The sequence below is a fragment of the Malurus melanocephalus genome, unplaced genomic scaffold (genome assembly GCF_030028575.1).
Source record: "Malurus melanocephalus ecotype Western Australia unplaced genomic scaffold, MMel_1.1 scaffold_328, whole genome shotgun sequence".
NCBI classification, from domain to species: Eukaryota; Metazoa; Chordata; class Aves; order Passeriformes; family Maluridae; genus Malurus; species Malurus melanocephalus.
In genome coordinates, this window is record NW_026623560.1 from 87,192 (window position 1) to 108,093 (window position 20,902).

Genomic DNA, 20,902 nt, shown 5'->3' on the forward strand with positions numbered 1-20,902 from the left:
TTAGTAACCACTGTGATTACTATATCTTGTTAATTTGCCACAAAACAAATAATGTTACCCTGCAGCCACTACMAATGCAGATGAATCTTGCAGTAAATTTCTTAACCTGTAGACAGATATGTGTACTGATGTAGAAATCTTAATTATGTGCTCTCTTGTTTTGGGGCAGGAATCTTTTCAAATCTGCAAATTTTTAATTCTTGCCTAACAGTAAATAGTGGTTTTTGTTTTGTTTTGGTATGTGGTGTTTTTTTGTTTGYGTTGTTTTTAATTTTATCCCCATCAGTTTAATATCCAGCATATAAAAAAGGAGTGATGGAAGCTCTACATTCCTTTTAGCACTTCCTGTAGTTTCCTGATGAGCCTCCTTGTTCTGCCTCCTGACTCTGGAGGCAATCAGTCACAGATGCAATTCCAGCTGCTACATCTGTGTTGATGATTTTCCTGTCTCTGGATATTGCCTTTTCTGTGGAAACAGAACTTTTTCCAGTTTCCACTTGTGTTTGACCCTCTGTTGGAAAGCTCTTTCACTGAAACAAGCCCTTGTTTTTATTGCCTCACTGTTTTTTCAACTGTACAAGTGACCATTCTTCTAATCTGSACTCCTTTGTGCTACCCTGATTTTGTGCCATCTCTAGAGCTATGTCTTGCCTTTATCCTCAGGTTGCTTTGTAACATGTGAAAATCAGGGTTTGTCTCATCCCCACAGTACCGGCTCCTTCTACAAATAACTGCAACCGTATCTGCTTAGGCGTCAGCAAATCTTGCTCGATATCATTACATCCATATGGAGTGTAGGTGACACAGATTGCTGTCTTGCATCACCAGCAGGATTGCATAACCTCTTCCTTAAGTACTTTTCTGGATTTCTCTCTCGATTGAAATTAAAGCATAATTGCTTCTCTTTCAGGAARCTTTTTGTCTGTACGATGCTTTCCTGGAGTGCTGATTTCTAAAATCACGTTGTCATTGATGCCATAGTGAATTGTTGGCTGTGTGGGAATCATCCTTGAAAGAARCTGCCTTAAAACACAGCAGACCTCTTTTGTCTTCAGGCAGATTGATATAACAGCAAGAAAAATAGATACTTGRTACATGGCTTGCCCATGTATAGTGATATTTTCCTCCAGAATTTTAAACAATACTCTTCCATGTGACTCTCTATTTGGAGCCTATGGGGAGAGACAGAGAGAGAAACAAATTCTTGAAGAAGTTCCTTTGAAAGTTAGGCAAATTCTTGTGCTCTAAGGTATTTAATAAACTGTATAGCAGTGTTGATATTCAAAAACATATGAAGAAAAAGATAAAAAATATTTTTACTTTGACTCTTTTTTATAAAGACTTGGAGCTCAAAGCATGCCATTTGTACCTTGTTCCAAACACTTTCAGTCATAGCCTGGGATTAATCCATTTCTCTGTTAATAAATTCATAGCATTTTTCAGGCTAGGTGTTTTTWGTGTATCTGGAAAAAGGTAGGACTCAGGTAGAGCTGCAGTCATCCTGTGAAAAAATTCCCATTATAAAAAGCATGACCATTTGAAAGAATCAGTGTATCTACTGTGTCTCAGGCATTTMTTAACCTCCATTATATCTCTTATGCTCATAGCTTTAAGGACACTGCACAAGTCAGAACTGAGTTTCGTATGACTTATAGTGATAAGCCATTGTATTTTATAAATATTAATAAAGTCTGTCTGAAAGGTGTGCTCAGAATATTGGCATGTGGTATGTTATTGAGCTGTACTGGAAGTAAATGGTGCATTGATCTCACTACGACAGATTTCAATTAACGTACTTCTTATTTCTGCTTGTAATATAAACTGGCAGGAAGAAACTGTTACTCAGAATAGGATAGCTGTCAGTGAGAATTTGTTAACTAGAAGATTATGTTGCGCCCCAAAAAGTACATGGGGCAATTTGGTAATGTGCTAAAATGCACATCATGAATCAGTGCATTTTTACAATTATGTGGCTTTAAGTTGTGGCTGTGTTGTAAGGAGGTTTTCTGCCTTTGTTCATCATATGGAGAGTTTTCTGCTTTTTTTAAATGTTTGCCCTGGTGCTGTGATTATGATTGTAGAAATATACCATGGTTTCCAGAGATGAGCTTTTATTGAAAGCTTAGTATTTAACTGATTTCCTAAATAATCCCTCTGTTGTGAGCTGGAGGATTTTTTTTAAAAATGATTGTCTATAAAAATTTGAATGGTGAGTGCTGTAAGGTAACTTGAGTTCAGATAATTATTCTGAATTATTTTTTTAATATGAAGAGAGCAGGCAATATGCACACCTAAAACAGTAATACTTGTCATGTGCATGGAAAATCAAAATAATCTTACAGAAAAGTCATTAGTGAACAGTAAGTATTCTTTGTTTTGAATTATTCTTGTATGAATAATGTTGACTCACAAAGATAAATATATATTGTTTTCATAAGATATTCACAGTAGTCACAGAAATTTGCGTGTAGGGGTTATGTACATGACACATTATTCACAGAWTAAGAACTACAGAGTGTGGGCTTACAGTGTTTAATCTTGATCTCTCTGATCTTTTTGCTGATTAAAAAAAACCCAWACCACAGCAGAACAACCTCACTAGACATCCTCTGATACACAACACAAAATGACTGTTTTGTGGCACTGTGATTCACTCCCTCTATAGTTGTTTTGTGCACAAAAGAACGGGGAAAAACCAAGAAGAAACCTGCAAACAGTTGTTTCTGAAATATTTGTTTTGAACATGGTGTTAAAGTAATTTTGCTCTGTGAAATGTTTTCATTAAGACAGAATCAGTGTACAAGGGCAGTTCTGCTCTATATTCCTTGTTTTATTTGCTTCAGGTTCATAATTTATGCGAGCAAGGAAGTGAAAAGATGCTATTGGATATTTCTACAGGCAGTGATTGAAACTTGGTTATTTTTGATCTGTGCTTTCTCCACCCAGTAGCTGTTATCATCCACCACCATCCTGTTAGCTGTGAATTTGTAACGTTCTACAGTACCTGCTATCCAGTTGCCCTTAAATATCTGTTGGCAGCTAGGAAGAGAAAGCGAGGTTTTCATCCTGTGCGTTCCGAAAAGGAAAAAGAAGGAAAACCTTTGCTTGCTGCCTCCTTTTTTTTTTTTTTTTTTAAATTGCTCGAGATTATACTCATCATTGTAATCACAGGTAGAGAAGGGATGTAAGGGCTGCAAAGCCTTGGAAGAAAAACAGCATCAGCTAGCAAGAATTTTGTTTTCCTGGTTTGTAAACGATGCTGCTGTAATTCTATCTGCAATATTTTTTTTTTTTTTTTTTTTTTTGCTGCTCATTCACCACTCAGCAGCTGGTAGGGAATTAAGACTGCCTGGCAACCACCTGCAGAGCTGCAGAGATGAATTACATTTTCGGAAATAACACACTCCTCTATTCTCGTGCCAGTCGAAGCAACACTGGCTCAAGCCACAGCTCTGCAGGCCCCAAACAGAAGCAGTGGGCAAAGAAAGGCTCAACAGATGAGTTACGGACTGAGCCTTCCCGGTGGCAGCAGATAGTGGCATTTTTCACYCGGAGACATGGGTTCATTGACTGCATTTCTGTGGCTGCCAGCTCCACCCAGGTAATGTGCCACTTGTTCAAGTGATTGTGTCTGCATGTTTTCTGGCTACTTGCTAGTCAGAAAGAGCAATTATTTATATATGCATGATTTCATATAATCTCTTATTTATGAACGGCGTTTTCTGTCTGCTTTCATTTTCATATTTTAAAGAGCTCTGTATAATTTCTAGCATTAGAACATGAAAATGGAAGCACTGAATGAGGTCTGATTTTTATTTAAGTTGTTTTGCAAGTGATGAGCCTCCAGCAATTTTAAATATGAGGTGTTCTAATGAAACAGTGAAATATTGAAAAATGTAGTTTGCATTCTGCTGCCTGGCTCGGGAGGCCAATAACGTAGTTAAGAAATAYGTATTCCAGAGCTGTAGTAAGATGTCAAATCAAATAGACATTACGTATTTAATGGTTAAGGAATTTTATCTAAAGAATTAAATAATTTTAAAACCTTAACTCTGCATAGCACAACAAATTCTATTCTGTAACATCTTTCTAGGTTTTTTGGCTGTTAACAGTACATAAAGAGATCGAGTGTCTTCCTTACATACAGGGTATACTTCAGTAGTGCAGTCTGTAAGAAAGATGTGATATTTTTCAACTTTACTGTCCATCTGCTCTAAGTAACGTTTGTATTAATCATCATTCAAAGTCAGGTGAAAGCAAGCTAAATTTTAAGTGTGGCTCTCGGATGAGTTCCTTAGATTGACACTGAGATAAGTTTAAACTTACTGGCATTAGAAAACGAGTATCTCTTTAGAAAATTTGACTAAGACTTAAAGAGCAACMTGAAATGTCAGAATTATTTAAATGTGGGAGATTATGCTTATTTTGTTTACTCTCAAGTGAAATTCATTATTAGTCAGGATGTTTTGAATGCTTTTACCTGAAATGCTACAAAAACTTGTAAAAGAAGGAAAAATTTGTTGCACTCAGGCACTGTTATTTTGCTAGGRTAATTTATATCTGTTAGTAGTTGTTTCAAAGATGATAAACCGGCACTTCCTCTGAAGTCTACTTATTGTTACCTGGTTTGTTGTTTATGAATTTGGAGTAAACAATGAATAGGAGAGCTTRGAGGGGAAATTTTGACTTTCTTATTGCATCTTGTACATGATATGGAAGATGGATCCTGTAGTTTCTCTAATGCGTCACTATACAACTCCAAATKATGCATTAGGTAGACATAAAAGCTTTTAAATACTGTTATTTTTTTAAAAATCAAAATGTACAGTATTAACCTTTTGAATAAAAATTGTAGTTGCTCTTATTGGTTTAAAGCTTGAAGAAGTAATATTAGAATGCTTGAAGCTTGCAATTGGACTGAATAGTCAGGCCTAGAAATCTGCTGATAAATAAAATATGAAATAGCCTCTGCTTTGAGTGAGGGTTGGACCAGGTAAAGCTCCTGAGTTTGCTTCAAGCCAAAGCCCTGATTCTGTGAATATCCCAGTGTTCATTCTGTTTTTCTGCTATGAAAAAGATTGCTTACCTCTGGGAAAGCCTGCCAAATTTCTTCTTAGCTATGACAGTTCTTTTTTGAAAAGCGCTGCTTATACATGTTTGTGGCCAGAAGGAGGGGAGAAAATATAAAACATTTTGAAGTGGTTGTTTAAAAAACSTTAATGAGCCTCTTCAGAAGTAATGCATTAAAAACACTTCCTCTGGAAAGGTGCTGTACTGTGCTCATACCTTATCCACCCATTGCAGCTGTTCTAGCCTCAGGAGCGAAAAAGGCATTTGGAGGTTGTTCATTGTGGTTGGTGCAATTTTGTTTTTTCGGTTCCCTTCCATTTGTATTCTGTGTTGTAGCATTCTGAACATTCCTGATGCTTTTTATTTGTTCATTTGAGATTTATCCCCATCATTTGAATGGGATCACATTTGCAGAGTCCAAATAAGTAACTAGAGGTGATGTACTTCTCTCACCTGGCCTGGAGAAATTCTGCTTGTGATTGTGGGCTTTATTGAGTTCTTACTGTTGGGACATCATGATTTTTAACAGATACAAAATCAATTTGATGGTTTTTAAAGTAGCTGYATCCTGTTTCCCCGTGAATCTTCTRCAAAACCTCCAGTTTTWGCTGGTCCTTCATTTGCTTGGCTTTCTTGGATGGCATGAAAGGATAATGAATGAACTTGCTTGGTTCCCTCTGTCYCCAGTGACAGGGAAATGACTCCTGGAGATGGGGCAGCCCATGCTGGTTCTTCTCTGGGACCTGTTTGGGTCACCCTCACCCCAGCAGGGTTGATTTTGGGGTAGGGTATTTTTTGAGTAGAGAGCATCCTAAAGAAGCAAGGCTGCAGCTGGTGATGGATATGGTTGTGCTGCTTTTTGCTGTGGTTATCCCTTGGTTTATGCCCAGAAGAATGCACCTGTGCCCAAATGCAATGCCCAGCTAACACCAGCATTCTTTATGAGTCCTGGAAGCGGATTTAACATGCTTAGGAATTCGAGGCCTTTTTTGTTTCTTCCTTCTCATTCTCTGTGATGTGGTGTAAGTCACTCAATTAGAAGAATTAAGGAATCTAATTAGGAGCAGATATTTCAATTTTTGTCAGCAAATTTGTTCATTTCTTTCATAAAAGCCAATCTGTGGTATGAAATGGAAGGTAATGATAAAACCAAGCATGGAACAAATTTGTGCTGTCACGAGGGTGAATAACTGGGCTATGAGCTTAGTAAATATACATTATGCAAATGAGAAATACTGGGTATTTTAAAGTACAGTCCTAACAAGAGATACAAATCTTGCATCAAGGAAGATAGCTGTATCCAGAGCACTGCTTTTCCCTGAAGTCTTTACAGAGCTCTGAGAAGCCCCTATTCTTGCCAGTCRCTCCAGCTATCATGTCTCAGAAAGCATTTTAACTGTTGGTATTTGGCCCGTGCTGTGCYACAGATCCAGAAACTGATTTGTCTGAATCTCACATGTCATTGAACTAACAGCAACGTACTGAGGCTGTTCTTAGCACATAACTGAGCATGATACACTTGCGGCATTTGATACTGAAAAGTTATTTAGCTCCTTTCATCTGCTGTGCTAATTTTTACTTCTATTTTCTAGCACATGACTWAGGAAAGATGAGAAGGTGCAGGGCAGAAAAAAATCATCCTAAATCCACTTAGCCATTTCAAAAACTTGATTTAAATTTCAGAGCTTATCAGCTGCTTTTGTGAATTGTTTGAGCTCAGTCATTTCTTGACTTTGTGTATCTTCCTTTTAACATCTTGATAAAAGTTTTACTGTGCCATTAGGCCTAGACTATTGCTTTCAGAGTCACTGAACTATTATGGACATAGCATTTTGTACATGCTAGAACTATGTCTAATCAGACAACACACAGCTGCTCTAAGGTGTGTTAAAAAGATAATGATTAAAAAAATGTCAGGTCTCTACCCTAATCGCTCTTTTATTGTGCTTCTTCAAAAACTGATTTCTTAGGGTAATATTTATTATGCTTCCTGTATTTTGATGTATATATTGGATATTTATATATTATTGCTGCTAATATTGGGATGAATGAAGGTGAAAACAGCTTTAAATAGTACATGTTTTGGATGATTTTCTCTATCACACAGCTCCTTCTGAAAATGAAACATGAGTTTCACAATACTAAGTTTCCTTCTTATTCTTAATTTTTATCTATGTAGAATCACACATTTGTAAAAGCATGAGTTTATTTTGCAAATCTTAGTTRCTTTTTCTGTAAGATGGCATTGCAGCAGAGATAAAAATGGTATGAATTTATTCTGTAAGAGGAACGCATTAATGTGTGTTCCARTCAATAGAAGGAAATAGTAGGAAATTCTTGGCAGTTTAACCAAAGCATTAAAGSACTTTGTCAGGAACTTTTGATTCATTTTGTAAACACTTTCTGTGTACAGTAGAGATGAAAACTTCTCAAGACTGTGAAATTTGCTTGACATTTTAGAGATAAGATGCTTTGATACTGGTATGATTTTAAAACTGCTAAAGAATATCTGCCACGACATGTGTAATGCYGTGTAGATTTTGTTAGCAAGCTGCTGGTCACAATGGTCCCAGGCCTTGCAGCGCTGGGGCTGTGCTCCTTTCCTTCCCTTCCCTGTGTGAATGCAGTGCTGGCGTGTGCAGTTTGTTACCTCAGCTAATCACCTGCAGCACGGCGCTGCTGATAAGAGCTCAAGGAGTGGTGATAGGAAGGGAACTGCTGCTCCAGCTACCTGCAGCCTCTGCTTCCTGCCACAGGGCTTCAGGTTCCGTGTTCTCTCACCTGTTCTTTCACAGCTCTGTCTCGCTCAGAGTTGGTAACGTAATTTCTTCAGATTTCTGTTGCATTGTATCTCAAGAACATTGCTTTTTTTCAGAATGAGTCAGAAATCTGGTAAACAAAGGAGACACAGAATTCCTTGCTTTTGGAATTCTGCTGCTGCTGCTACTACAGGGGCTTTCTGTCTGCGCTGTGCCCACGACTCTGAATCTTCAGGCTGGGCAGACACTGGATCCCCTTTTAATCCATTGTCTTCAGCTAATAACTCAGGTGGACTAACAAGGTCTTGCTGTATGAAGCCAAGTTCATGGAAGCCCATGAAAAAGGTAGGACTCTTTAGGGCTGTTATATAACTTTCCTAATTTATTTTATATTGTGATAGTTGCCCTCTCAGTTGAGGCTTGTATTGATTGACAAAATGTTTTGAAAGTCGAATAAGGCCAGTCTGTCTTTCACCAGCTGTCAGCTTACTGAACAGCTCTAGCATGGCTCCTATAGTATAGCATTTCTGTTTTGCTGCCAAAGCTGCTGTACATGTTCCAGCTAATACAATTATTAACTAAATTACTGTCTGACAGAACCACCAAATCTAAAGTGAAAACCGTCTTCTTCCTGTTCTTCTATTTTGGTCCACAACATCAAGAGCACCCTCAATTGTGATTAAGAATGGGCAGAATACTTCCTCTACTTTGAAGAATTTAGCTCAACAGTAACTTCTTAGATATTTTTAGAAAACATGACCTTGTCTTTTAGAATGATCTGTGCATCCATGTTTGGGAGCTGACATGGTATCGTGTTGTGCAATTTAAGACTTCTATTTTATACTCAGCTCAGAGTCCTGGTAAACTGTGTCCACAGCCTTTCTGGGATTTATAGTAACTCAAGGAGAAAAATTGTTTTGTTAAATAAAAGAAATTGAAATCTTTATGTGCACAGCAGGCTATGTAGCATCTTGTGAGAAGGATTTGGTTCTTTTACTTAGAACCTCTGCTGGGCCACTGCTTTTATATGTATTCCAAATCAAAGGAGGAACTTAAATTTCTCCTGATGGATAACAATTACTTTTTAAAATTTTCMGTGAAGCATGTAGGCTCTTGAACTCCCTTATTCTTTTCTTTTTTTTTGTTTTAAGATAGGTATGATAGTTTGAGTGAAAAATGTGTCCATCACTCCCTCTCCCTGGGGAGAGTTCAAACTAATTTGAACATGCTGCTGTTTGCTGAACTTCAAGCATAATCATRTTGTGAAATCATTTCCAGTACAGTTCAATTCTGAATTACTTTCACAGATCCACAAAAGATGAAAATGCAAGGAAAACATCAACCTCCTCATGTTATGTTTCTCATGAGCTGGTGAAATGAAGTGCCTTATTGTTTATTGGTATAACGTCACCGTTCACATTTTGCTTATCGTGTAATGTCTCTGCAGCAGAGAGGTCCCAGTGGATGCATTCCTCCTTGAGAAAGGATGCTTCCTTTAATACTGTTTCTTWTATCTCTTCCCAAATTTAATTCAAGTGAAGATTGCATAGTTCTATAGATGATTTCAGAAAAGCTCTACAMGTTTCTCCRRTTAGGATTTAGGAGMAATCCTTCTGATCAGTTGGGACTGKCCCTCCATTTTATCCCTTAYAAAATGGATAGRAGAATTCCTGTTTSACAACAAAGGCTGMTAACCTCRYGCTGTCTGTCATGGAAGCTCAGAAAATGTAGTACARAAGCCAAATTTAGTACTGAGATTTGACGACTTGTTAATACCACAGCACCCAGCCCGTCTTTCCTGAATCCATTTGAGGATATGCTTTTTCTGGTCTTTCCCAAAATAGCATTAGCAACAGTCATTTCTGTACAGGTCAAGATTAATTACATCAATATTCTCCCTGAAAGTCATTTTGCATGACAAAAAGAGAAAAAAAATGTCACCTACTCTTTGATGTAGTCAGAAAGCTGCAATATCTTTTAAACTATACCTTTGTTTAGTTGTGATCATCCACTGACCACTTAAGTGGTCACTTCTTGCTACTATTTGAGTTTCTTCCAGGAATTGCCAGGACTCCAAGGTGAACAAATAGTGCTTCCTGACTCTCCTGAGCCACAGAAGTTTTCTTGTGCCTCATTAAGGTTTACCAACATTGGAAACTGCAGCTACAGTAGGTGCTCAAGTTGTTGAAGTTCTCATCCTCATTTGACCAGCATGGCCATATGACCAGGTGATGGTTCATTCCCTAAGAAACTGTCAAAAATGCCTAAACTGGTGCAGTTCTGTCMCTTGACTTTTGAAAGACTTAAGGCTCCCTTTCACATACCAGGTTTTTGTGGATGCACACACAAGGTTCAGTATCAAAAGAGCACACTGAAGGACTGAAAGAGTCCTATAAAAGTAGAGCATGGATTGTCTTCTGTCTGTCTGGTATAATTTAAAAAAACCTTTGCCACCAACCAAAGCACTTCTGGACTTGTTTTCCAGTTTGGTATTCCTCAGGGTGTCTCTGTGCCGTTTATTGCTATTCCATGTGACTTGTTGTCAGTATTGGATTTCATCTCGCTGCCTATAACCCACTTGTCTAATACATCAGCCTTGCTCTACAGCTTGTTTCTGTTGTGCATTTGCTGCCCTTCTCTTTTTGTTGGTGTTTAACTGCACATTAGGATGTAGTTGAGCTGACRTGTTCTCCAGACAGATACCAGATATTTATGACTCATTTTGTCTCTTGTAAGCTGATCTTGGCATTTATGAATTTTCAGTTTATGCTCCATTAAAATGTTTCCTTTGTATATTCTTGTCCCTTGCAATGGTTTTTTTGGAAATGGTATATTTAAGCAATGATTTCCGTAAAACCAGATGACCTCATACATACTTTTCACGGAAGAGAAGAASTCAGGACAAAATACTGGTAAAATTACCACTGGTAAAATAGAATTGCTCATTAATTTATTTTCATATCCTTGCAGTCAGCTTAARTTTTGGGTTGTTTTGTAAGCTGCTAATATTTTTTAAACTGTATGAAGGTTAGCATTATTGTTGATATTGGAGACTAGTATCCATGTAGCTGTGTCAGTCTTCTAATAGTACTTGAAAYGTTTCATGGGATGCAGGTCTATTACAGGATTTTCCATTGATTATGGAATCTTCAGTTTCTTCCTACTGCTCTGTGAGGCACTTCCTCGGATGTACYGTGGGAATGTTTTGGATGAGTCTTCTAGCTTTTCCTCCTTTATTCTCTTTATCAGTGCTGCCTCACAGTCTGTGTATTTGCTTATTTAAATGGTTTCTCTAAGACTGATGCCTGCAGAAGTCAGTTGAGCAGCCTGTGTGATGTTCCTCCCAGGTAGCAGTGTTTGGTTTTCATAGCAAAGTAGGAAGAGGAGTAAAGATTGCTTGTGCTTCTGGGGTACAGTTCTACTTCAAAGCAAATTTAATTTACTAAGTAAATTGTAGTTGTTTTTCTTAGATAACTAACTATATCTGAATACCCAGTGTGATGTAGCAGGTGAGAAAGGAGTCAGCTTTCCCACTGGAGAAAGAACTCTGGATTCTGTTTGTAGCATGTAGGGTATTCAGTCTGAAATAATATAAAATAAATTATAAATTATATTAATTGATAAATTATTGGAGTGTTCAGAAGAGCATTGTATAATTGTAGATGTATATGTAGATGATATTCAGGAACACCTTRATAATGACAACTTAAAAAGCTCTGCTTAGTCCATCTGAAGGAGAGTCAGGAGACGGTATGGTCACTGACTATAAAAATGTAGGGATAGATTTCAGAAAAAGACATCTGTAATTTTAAAGAATGATACTAATATAATAAGCATTTTAAAAACATAGTGTGACATGATGGAGTTGCCAAATCAGGGTAATAAATTAGTATTCCCTACGTAAAAAGTATAATGATAAATGATGTTTCTAGTTGAGAATGTCAAAATGCATCACAATTTCTGATCCATCATCTAATAGAGTGGCTTTAAACTGCTCTTTGAAGCTTGTAAACTCATGGAAAGCAATATATATATATATATACACATATATATATATACATACATATATATATATATATATATATTTAAAAAAAAACCTCTATTGCACTTATTTACTACTGCTTTTAATTTTTCTTTTAAGTCTAATTTAAAAAGGTGAATGCAGTTGAGGAAAATTCTGTGTCCAGCTTTCTAAGCTTTGAGCACATTAAGCCTCGTTACAGAGSAGCACTTGAGTAGTTGGATTCTAAATCAAGTGCTATGCAAATTGACCATGAAATATTGCTGATGAAGGCGCTGATAGAACAGACTTAAAACAATATTCCCAGATAGATGTGGAATGCCAAGGTAGATACCTATCTCCAAGAAGAAAACTAGCTAGGGCTGTCCCACCTTTGAGCTCAGACTATTTCCTACTACTCATTTTACTGTATTGAGAATGATAAGATTCGGGTGCCAATAGAATTTAGATTACTGCATTTAGAAGCACACGTGATCAATAGGAGATGAAATTTATTCAGGATTTCTTACAAAACTTGTGTTTACTATGGCTGAACTGTTATGTTGTGTGTGACCCTTTTATTTAAACTGTCTTTGTATTCCTAGAACAAAAATTTTGAAAAGGCAAATATGATGCTGTTTTTAAAAGAAGCTAAGCTGTACTTTCTGAGACTGTAGCTAAGAAGTTCTGATTTCCTTATTGTATGAACTTCAGGAAATTCTTTATTATTACAAAATAACTAACAGGTAATTAGATAAACTGATATRCTTAAGACAGGTCAGCTTCTTTTTTAAAGGGAAAACAAAGACATCTTTGAAAACAGGGCACATGTRGATTAAAATCTACGTGGGAAGGTGTGATCAACAGAATGTTGTCACAATTACAGAAATCTTTGAAAACTATGGTTCTTGCATCAAAGTCTTTAAATTAATGGTGCAGTGAGATAAAAGGGATATGATAGGTTACAAATGAAGTATTTTGTTTCCAGAAAGAGATTTTGGAGTTGTCACTGATRATTGTCTGAAAATGTCACCTTAGTACCATGCAGTAATGAAAAAAGTAAATGAAATGTTGAGTATTATTAAAGAAGTGATAGCAAATAAAACTGAACATGATCTGATTATATTTATTGTGTATCATTTGGATGTTGTGGGGATTCTGTTTTCCATGTCTTAGAAAGGATATAGCATCAAAAATAATCATCTAGTTATCTATAAGGACAGATCACTTAAAAATAAACCAGGAAAAAAAAACAACCTGAGGGGAAAATATGRTAAAGACTTATAAAATWAAAATGAAATTAAGAGAGTTATCAACTAGAAATTTTGTAATAGATGCCTGATTCCAAATCTGTCACAACTGTCCTGTAAACTTTCTTCTAAAGTTGTCGAAGTCACCGACACAAAACACTGTGGACAAAATGCTCTTTTTGAAGTCTCAAAAAGAAAATGGCTTGAAAGTGGAGTTAAATGGATTTGCAAAGAGCAGGTGGCATGAAGCTGTTACAGAGAGTGGTTCAGGAATACCTTGACTGTCACATTCTGAGATTGTTTTCTGGGAAAATTACTGGGCATATGTCTAATTCCTGCTTGTCCATCTGTCAGTTTTTRCTGCTGTTAAGACTCTTGACCAGTTGGGCATTTGCTCTCATCCAGTATGGCWACTTTTACTGGTTGTTTGGAGTGCTGTTTTTTCCAGTGGACATGAACTATCAGAATAATTTATCTCTGTCTATGGTGCATTGTATTATTTGATGTTTTTTTAAGAAATTACACTAGGAAAAGAAAAAAAGACAGAATAAATGTCTAAAGGACGTTCAGAAGCTTGGCAACAGTACAAGTTAAATTCAGGGAATAGAATCTCAGTTTCTGGCCTCTATGTGTCACTCAACAATCATGATCACCTGACCTAGAAATCGCCAAGTCTCCTAAGGAAATGCAAACTGATAGATTCATCCCTTCAGTGATGCGTCAGTCATGAGATGATCAGAGTGGCAGGAATTAATGTTGAAATGTATCTGGAAAGGACTAGTGGTTMGATTATTAGTCTCAGAGAATGTGATTAATGATAAAAGTAACAGGTGAATTCCCAGCTGTTGCCCTAAGGTATGTCAGAATTAGAAATATTCTTGTTTTTTTCTTGCTGTACCATCTCCTAAGTACAGTAGATTCAATGCTGCCCATCTTGGAGCCRTGGAATCTTCTTGTGTTCTGATGCAGTTGGGAAATGGCAGGAGTGCTGGCAGGTTGGGGTTTGTCTGGTGTTAATTTTTCCACCATACATTACTGCTGTCACTTAAATTCGGGTAATGCAGGACTTGAAAAGCTTAATTGACAGTTGCTAATTTGGGTTTGAGCCTCAGAATCCAGCACAATAAGATAGATTTTGTTTTCTGGTTCTYGAAATTTAAAGTGATTAAGTAATTATCTGTTTATAGTATTACCACTTAATTTGTTTTTACCTATCTGTTAGTCCACTTTCTTCTTTCATAGTTTTCAGTGTTAATTTTTCACTTGTTTCACCCTGTTTCTCCATGTGGTCATTTTTACCTTTGTTGTAGTGCTCAGTTTTTATCAACTTTTGTCCTTCAACTTCAGCAGCCATAACCAGATGAAGCAGAAGATACTGTAAAATACTATTTTCTACTTACTTTTTTGCTCATTGGAAAAGAAAAACTGCATAAGAAAACRATGGGGATGTCTGTCATGGTGGTGCCCTGGTTTCAGCAGCAGCCAGAGCAGAGAGGYAGGGAAGAGAATAAACCCAGGTCAAAGAGCTGTGATAGTTCCTGTGCTACTTTCAGAGATTTCTGCCTATTCTAGTAGAGATTCCAAGAGCTGGAGGTGAATTGYGTGTTTAGTAATGCTGAGTCTGTGAGTTTTCTTGAACTTGGCCAGCATTTTTTAGTGGCAGGGATTCAACAATGAAAGAGCAGCTTCTGCTTGTTTGTAGCATAATGAGAGGGAGGAGAGTTGGGGTTAYGGGACCTGTTCTGCATTTTGTTCAAAGTTTTTGTAAATGCAAGATGGTGTTGGAAACAGAATTCAGGGTATTTTTTAAGAAAATAGCCTTTCCTTGGATTGAAGAGTCAGATTTGTCTTTTCTGTTTTGTTGTTGACTGTTTCTGTTTTTTGTTGAATATTTTATTTTAGTTCATTATTCTGTAGAGACAGATGGGGACTAGTCCGGGTCTGTTGGGGCAAGGAACAGCTTGGACACTGCTCTGAAAGTGGAAACTTTTGAACCTCACTGTCACAGTCAGCCTGAAACTCAGAACTTCCCTCAGCCTCCAGTGTTGTAACAGTGTTGCTAAAGGTGCATTTAGCTTGGTATCTTGTTCTGAGGATGCAAGAAAGTAAGTGCTTTTTCAGTGATTGTGGTAGGAAGGTAAATGAATGCAGGTCATAACCTCACTTCTATTTTCCTTTAAGTGGTTTAAAGATTTAATTGAAGTCTCATGGCTTCTCAATGTTTAAGGACTTMGTTAAGAAACATCAGTAGGAGTGTGTTGTGTAGTGCTGTTAGTGTTAGAGAGTATAAAAGGAAACTACAAAATTTTTTTTAAATAGTTGACATTCTTGAAGGTCTCATTAATCTTGTTTTGCTTTTCCTGAATTGTAAATTCGGAGGTCAAAACCATTGTCTCAGTCCTTTCTACAGACTTCTTTTTAATGAAGAATTTGAAATTTCAAACATATTATAGATTAGGCACTTAAATTACCTTAGCTAAGTGTAAATCCAGTAATTAATTTTCCTTTTTTTCCCAGAYATTTATGTCCTGAAAGCTAATGGGTTTTAATTAATGGGTTGTTATAGATGACTTTCCCGGTGTGGTTTTCTGTTTGCTGTTTGTTAATGTGAGGTAAATGGTGTTCTGCTCATCTGCAGTGGTTTAGGGCAAATCTATTTATTTTATAAAAATATTTTTAGACAGATAGTAGACTGATGACAGAATAATTATTGACAGTTGGCAATCAAATAATAAATACTTACCTTAAAATGGGAAACTCTAGCTCTGATTCACTGACTTGCTTCAAATCACTTCATTGCTTCTTGTTTCAAGACTGTCCCCTAAGTGCTTCAAGGCCAGTGGGGTGCTGTAAGTGAACCCAAATCTTTCTCATCCTAATTACATTGTAGATAAGATGAGGTTCATGTGCATAGTTTTCATATGTTATGAATAATGGTAGATTTACTTGTAGATTACTCAATTAAAAAAAAAATCCCAACAAAAAACATTTTGGAGAGGAGTGAGATAGTTCTGAAAATTAATTGACATATTTCTAATATTGAATGAGATCACTTTTCAGTATCAGAGCTACATAGGTATAGGACTTCTCTGATATTTGAATGAATTAGAAATAACAGAATGGGCAGGTTTAGTTTTTTCCTGAATAATTTTAAAATGATTGCAAATTATGTGTTCTGAGAAACATGTAAACAGTACCCAATCTTTAATGTTGTATTTTTATRTAATAATGTTCTTAGGCGTGAACAGTTTATCACATCTCAGTGTCCTAGCACAGTATACCCATTCTACTGTGAATATCAAAAACGAAAATATTGACACCCAAGAGCTGCCATTATTTTTCTATAATAAAGTCTTAGAATAAACTTTTTTTTTGTCTGGGCTCTTTCTGATGCTAAAATCCTGCTTGGGCTTCTTTGTGGAYACATTAGCATTATAATGAAAGCTATTATTCTTAAGGCTGATGTTATTTAAAAGGAGCTTTCTAGGCCTTGCTTTAAGTTGCAAATTAAATGCATTAAATTCATTCTCAATGGCACTTATGAACTTAATGAGGAGCCTTGTAATTCTGTTTTGAGCTTAGTGTTGAGTTACTTGGTGAATACAGATGACTAGCCTGCTGTAAAGGGTTCAGTGCTGGACATTCGCTTAGTATTTCAAAAACAAAAGCCACAAATTAGCATGATTAAAATATTAACTTCCTGTATATTTTTTATGTATGGATCTTKAATATAACTGAGATTAAACTCAGCCCCTGAGAGATGTGACAGGACAAATTAAGTTGAGTGAAGTAAGTCTTTCTGAATTCCCCACATAAGAAGGGGACAGTAAGGTAAGTCTTCAAGAGTCCAAATTTAAGTCTTAAGAGAGAGAGAGAGAAGAGTTCGGTTGTTGAAACTTTTGTTCTGTTCAGACTATTCTGTTTGTATTTGCATGAGATTGATAGCACCTGAAAATTTTAGTCATTGAACAACTGTAATACACTGCATGGTAGTACTGGTGATAGTTTTGTAGGTCCAGGTTCCCCATTTCTGCCTTGCTGGTGTTCATTTATCTCATGCATGGAACTCTAGTTTTGCCTATCTCAGCAAGGAAGAGCCTGTCACTGCCTTTGCTGCTTTACTTTGGCTTGGGTAACAGCAGTGCAAATTGTTCTTCACTAGGCTGTTTTTGTAGATAAAGATTGCAATAAAGAATTGAAACAGTAAATAAATTGCTTCAGACTGATTTGTCTTCAAATCAGTTCAGTTCATCCTCACCATCTGTGATTTTTCTGATATTCTGCTGTCCTTGTTTTCCCCCTTCAAAGCTATTTATTTATATTATAAGTTCTGAGTTTTAAGTTCATTTGAGTTCATTGTAAAATGCTGTGGGGTTTGAGGAGGAAACTAGGTTAGAGAATCAATTTGTTGACTGAGTTAAAAAAAAGCCAACACAAAATCAAGCTATCAGATAACCCCTGCAGTTTAGAATATCTAGCCTGCTAGTGGTGTGTCTTTAAAACAGAGTGCTCATAGATATGATTTTCAAGAGCTCTGGTTGACTCTGAAAATGGTTTGAGCTAAAGTCAAGTCACAGGCATTCAGACCCATCCTTTTAATCCACAGTCTCTGGGTGGGTATGTCTTTTCCTTTTGGGGTCCAGAAAAACTTTCATATCTTTGTTATAGTACTTAACTGGACTGATTTTACAGCTCCAAGATGACCTGCCCGTCCTCAAAATCTCATTGTTAAATCATTGGGCATTAACTCATCCCTCTTCAGAGCCTGACATGCTTCAGACTGTACATCTTTGTTGCTGTGCTTTCTGTCYAGACTCTTTGGAGAGACCTGCATATCATCCAAGTGGAGGTCTAGGGGTWTTTATTCCTTCGTCCTCGGGAATCCATGGCAATCTGTCTTTGCTCTATCATGGTACAAGAAGAGCTCTTGAAGGGGGTAGGAGAGTCAGAAATGCAAACCAGAAATCCAAAGTTATCTTTGCATCTGTGCAGAGTGTTAGAACAGCTTAATTGTAACCACCCATGGTTGAGGCCAGCCTGATTAAGCTTATCATTTACCCTGGCAGGTAATAGTGAGTAGTTCTTATATTTATGATATTGTCTTCTTTGGTGGTTCTGCTTCCTATCCTGCGTGTTCAGCATATTTTGTCCTCTGGTCTGGCTTATCAGCAGTGACAGGACTCCTGCCTGCCCTGAATTAGGGCTTGTGTCTTTGCATTTCTCAAAATTGTGGTACGTGCAGCATATTAACCTGATTGTGTTTATATACTGTTTTGATGCATGAATGTTGTTTGAAATTTCAAGTCAATACTTGAAACATGATTGCTTATGTTCAGATAGTTCTACAAGGTTTTAGCTCTTGTGAAACTTGGTAATTTGATTTCTTTGAGACTGGATTTGGGATGTGAGGAAACATAATTGTAGTCTGTCTCATTTTCAAATGCCCTTAAAACTACGCTTTGTTTAAAGTAGCGCAGAAATACACTCAGGAAAAATAAGCATGTCTTTAAATTGAAGGCTGCACACAAGTCACTGACATCGTGGTACTGAAGATTTGCCAAGGCCACAGGCTGGTGCTGACTTAGGAAGGAATAGGACAAGGATGGTGCATGAGTTTAGTGCTTGCTGTGTGCTCAGTTAAAACCTCTGGGCGGCAAATATGGATAACATGGATTGGGAATGAGGATGAGTGGCAGTTGTGTTTTATTCTTATCACTGTCAGACTCCACCAAACAGCCTATAAATCCCTAAAGGTATTTTTAGATGAGTATTGACTTTTGTGATTTTGAGGAAGATGGATGTAAAGTTCTTAAAATAGCACACTTCACTAGTGACATGTCCCGTGGCATTCTAGGATGTAGTTCAGAGAAACGATRCAAAACTACATTGCCAGACCTTAAACTGTGTATCTCTAGAAAGAATCTATGCTGCTTAAATTCAACTTTGTCAGTGGGTATTGGATCAAAATTGTTTCTTTCCACTTTTCAAGTTTTGTGCACTTTGGAAGGTATTTTATTTCCTACTTTCAAGAAGAGATGATGAATATGGGCTTCTTTTCATCAGTCAAGTCGCRTTTACAGAAGCTGCTGATTTTGTGGTATCTGCTGGAAGGCAAATTATTTTTGGAGTATTCTTCCAGCTATRAGAATTACTTTTTGAAGTGAAGAAATTTGGTCATCAAAGCTYTAAAAAAGACCTCTGCAGTAGACATTGCTGGCTAAATATTAGTACTATTTTCCCTTTCTACGAGTATCGTTGTTGTTCAGCTCTTGAGTGGGTGGTAGAGAAGGTGGAAAGAAAATGATTCTTGAAGAAAAACTACTTATAGAAGATTACTGGTACTTTAACAGATTGCTGCAAAGTTTGTAGTGTATATTTGATGCAGTAATTTAAAAGAATTAGATATTGATGATTCAGCTTTCTGTTGGCAACAAATTGTTCAGAGTTGGTATTTAATATGAAAGCACAACCTGATCCTCAATCCCCTCTGGTTATGGAAATCACTTAGCAGTTGATATTAGAGTAGAGCAACTCATGCTAGTAATTAAAGCAGTCTGCAGAATACACTTGCTTTCTGCAGCCCAAAGATGATCTGCCAGACCTGTGCAGCTTCAGTTACACAACTGTGTTTTCTAGCTTTGGGTTGTGCGTATGTCCCACTGCTTTGCAATTTTTTGTTATTCTACCAGCGTGACTCCAAGGCAGGCTCTGCCTAACCTCACATGTGAATGTGATTGGGCAGACTGATCTCCATGCCACTCAAATATCTGATAATCTCTTTGAATAACAGTCTTCTAGTCTTCTCTTCCTTTTTTTGTTGCTACATTTTCATTTTCTTTACCATGATTGTTCTCTATAAGCATTACTATGCTTTGATTATGCTGTAGTCACTTTCTATACCTGCATACCATGAAATTTTAATGCAGCTGGAACTTTTTGACTGGAGATTGTCATGACACACTATGCATCTCTGAATGGGTTAGGTGTTTTGCCTGTACCTCTTRTTCCTTGGCTGTGTTTTGGTGCTTGGACTGTTGTTTTTTGAACTTCAATTGCCTTCAAGTTTTTATTTTCTTTTAATTATTGATACCTTAATGATATCACCTCAGGGACCAAAGGCATGAGAGTTTCCAGAAAAACAATCATGGTGTTAGCAGTTTTCTGCTGCATCATGTTCTTTCTTTTACCACTGAAGTCAAAATGTCTGAAAACACACTGGAGATCTGTGAATTCCTTTGTCTYATCTTTTGCATTGTGTTGTCCCCTCCTGTTTGAAATAGAATATGGGAAGCCAGACAGCTGAATTTCCAAGAATATGGTATTCAGCATCTCRTCCTTTGTCCTCAGTTTTCTTAGTTAGCACTCTTAAAAGTGAATTAATTTTTGTTTTAATCAAAACACTACTTGGTCTGTGTGTTTTCAACAAAGTTGATGCCTCCAGGAATGAAATGTTCCTTTTGAATCTGGAACATCATGTATTTTGGGATTTATTATGTAYGCAAGAGAAAAGCCTTATACCCCAAACCTCTTTGCCGCTTCTTTTCTACATTTTAGTAATTAGACAATGTCATGCTGGGTACTGATACACAAGTAAAATGGGTGGTAAATGCGCCCTGCCAAACCTCAAGCAATTTTGAATATCTCTGGAAAAGAAATGTGTGTGGTCTACAAAAGCTGCCTTTTAGCACACTGTTTCTAAAGAGGATACTGATAYAGAGGCTTCAGCATGAGGCAGCCTCCATCCAAGTAATCCCTGCAGGCTGGAGAATGTGCCTCAGAGCTGCTCAGTATTAATTTCTCACAGGAGAAAAAGTTGTGATGTG

At 37.0% G+C, this 20,902-nt stretch overlaps 1 protein-coding gene across 5 annotated transcripts in view; it reads left to right on the top strand.

Annotated features, from left to right (window-relative positions):
• Window positions 1–7,890: 7,890 nt before the first annotated feature.
• Window positions 7,891–20,902, top strand: part of DLG1 (discs large MAGUK scaffold protein 1) — a 72,371-nt gene continuing 59,359 nt past the window's right edge. For 4 of the 5 annotated variants that reach the window (XM_057377851.1, XM_057377853.1, XM_057377852.1 and 1 more), the window contains exon 1: window positions 7,892–8,174. In XM_057377851.1, the coding sequence (XP_057233834.1) occupies window positions 7,947–8,174 (228 nt within the window). In that variant the 5' untranslated portion in view covers window positions 7,892–7,946. Of the gene's footprint in view, window positions 8,175–20,902 lie in introns of all 5 variants that reach the window. The other variant, XM_057377854.1, reaches the window with a different exon arrangement.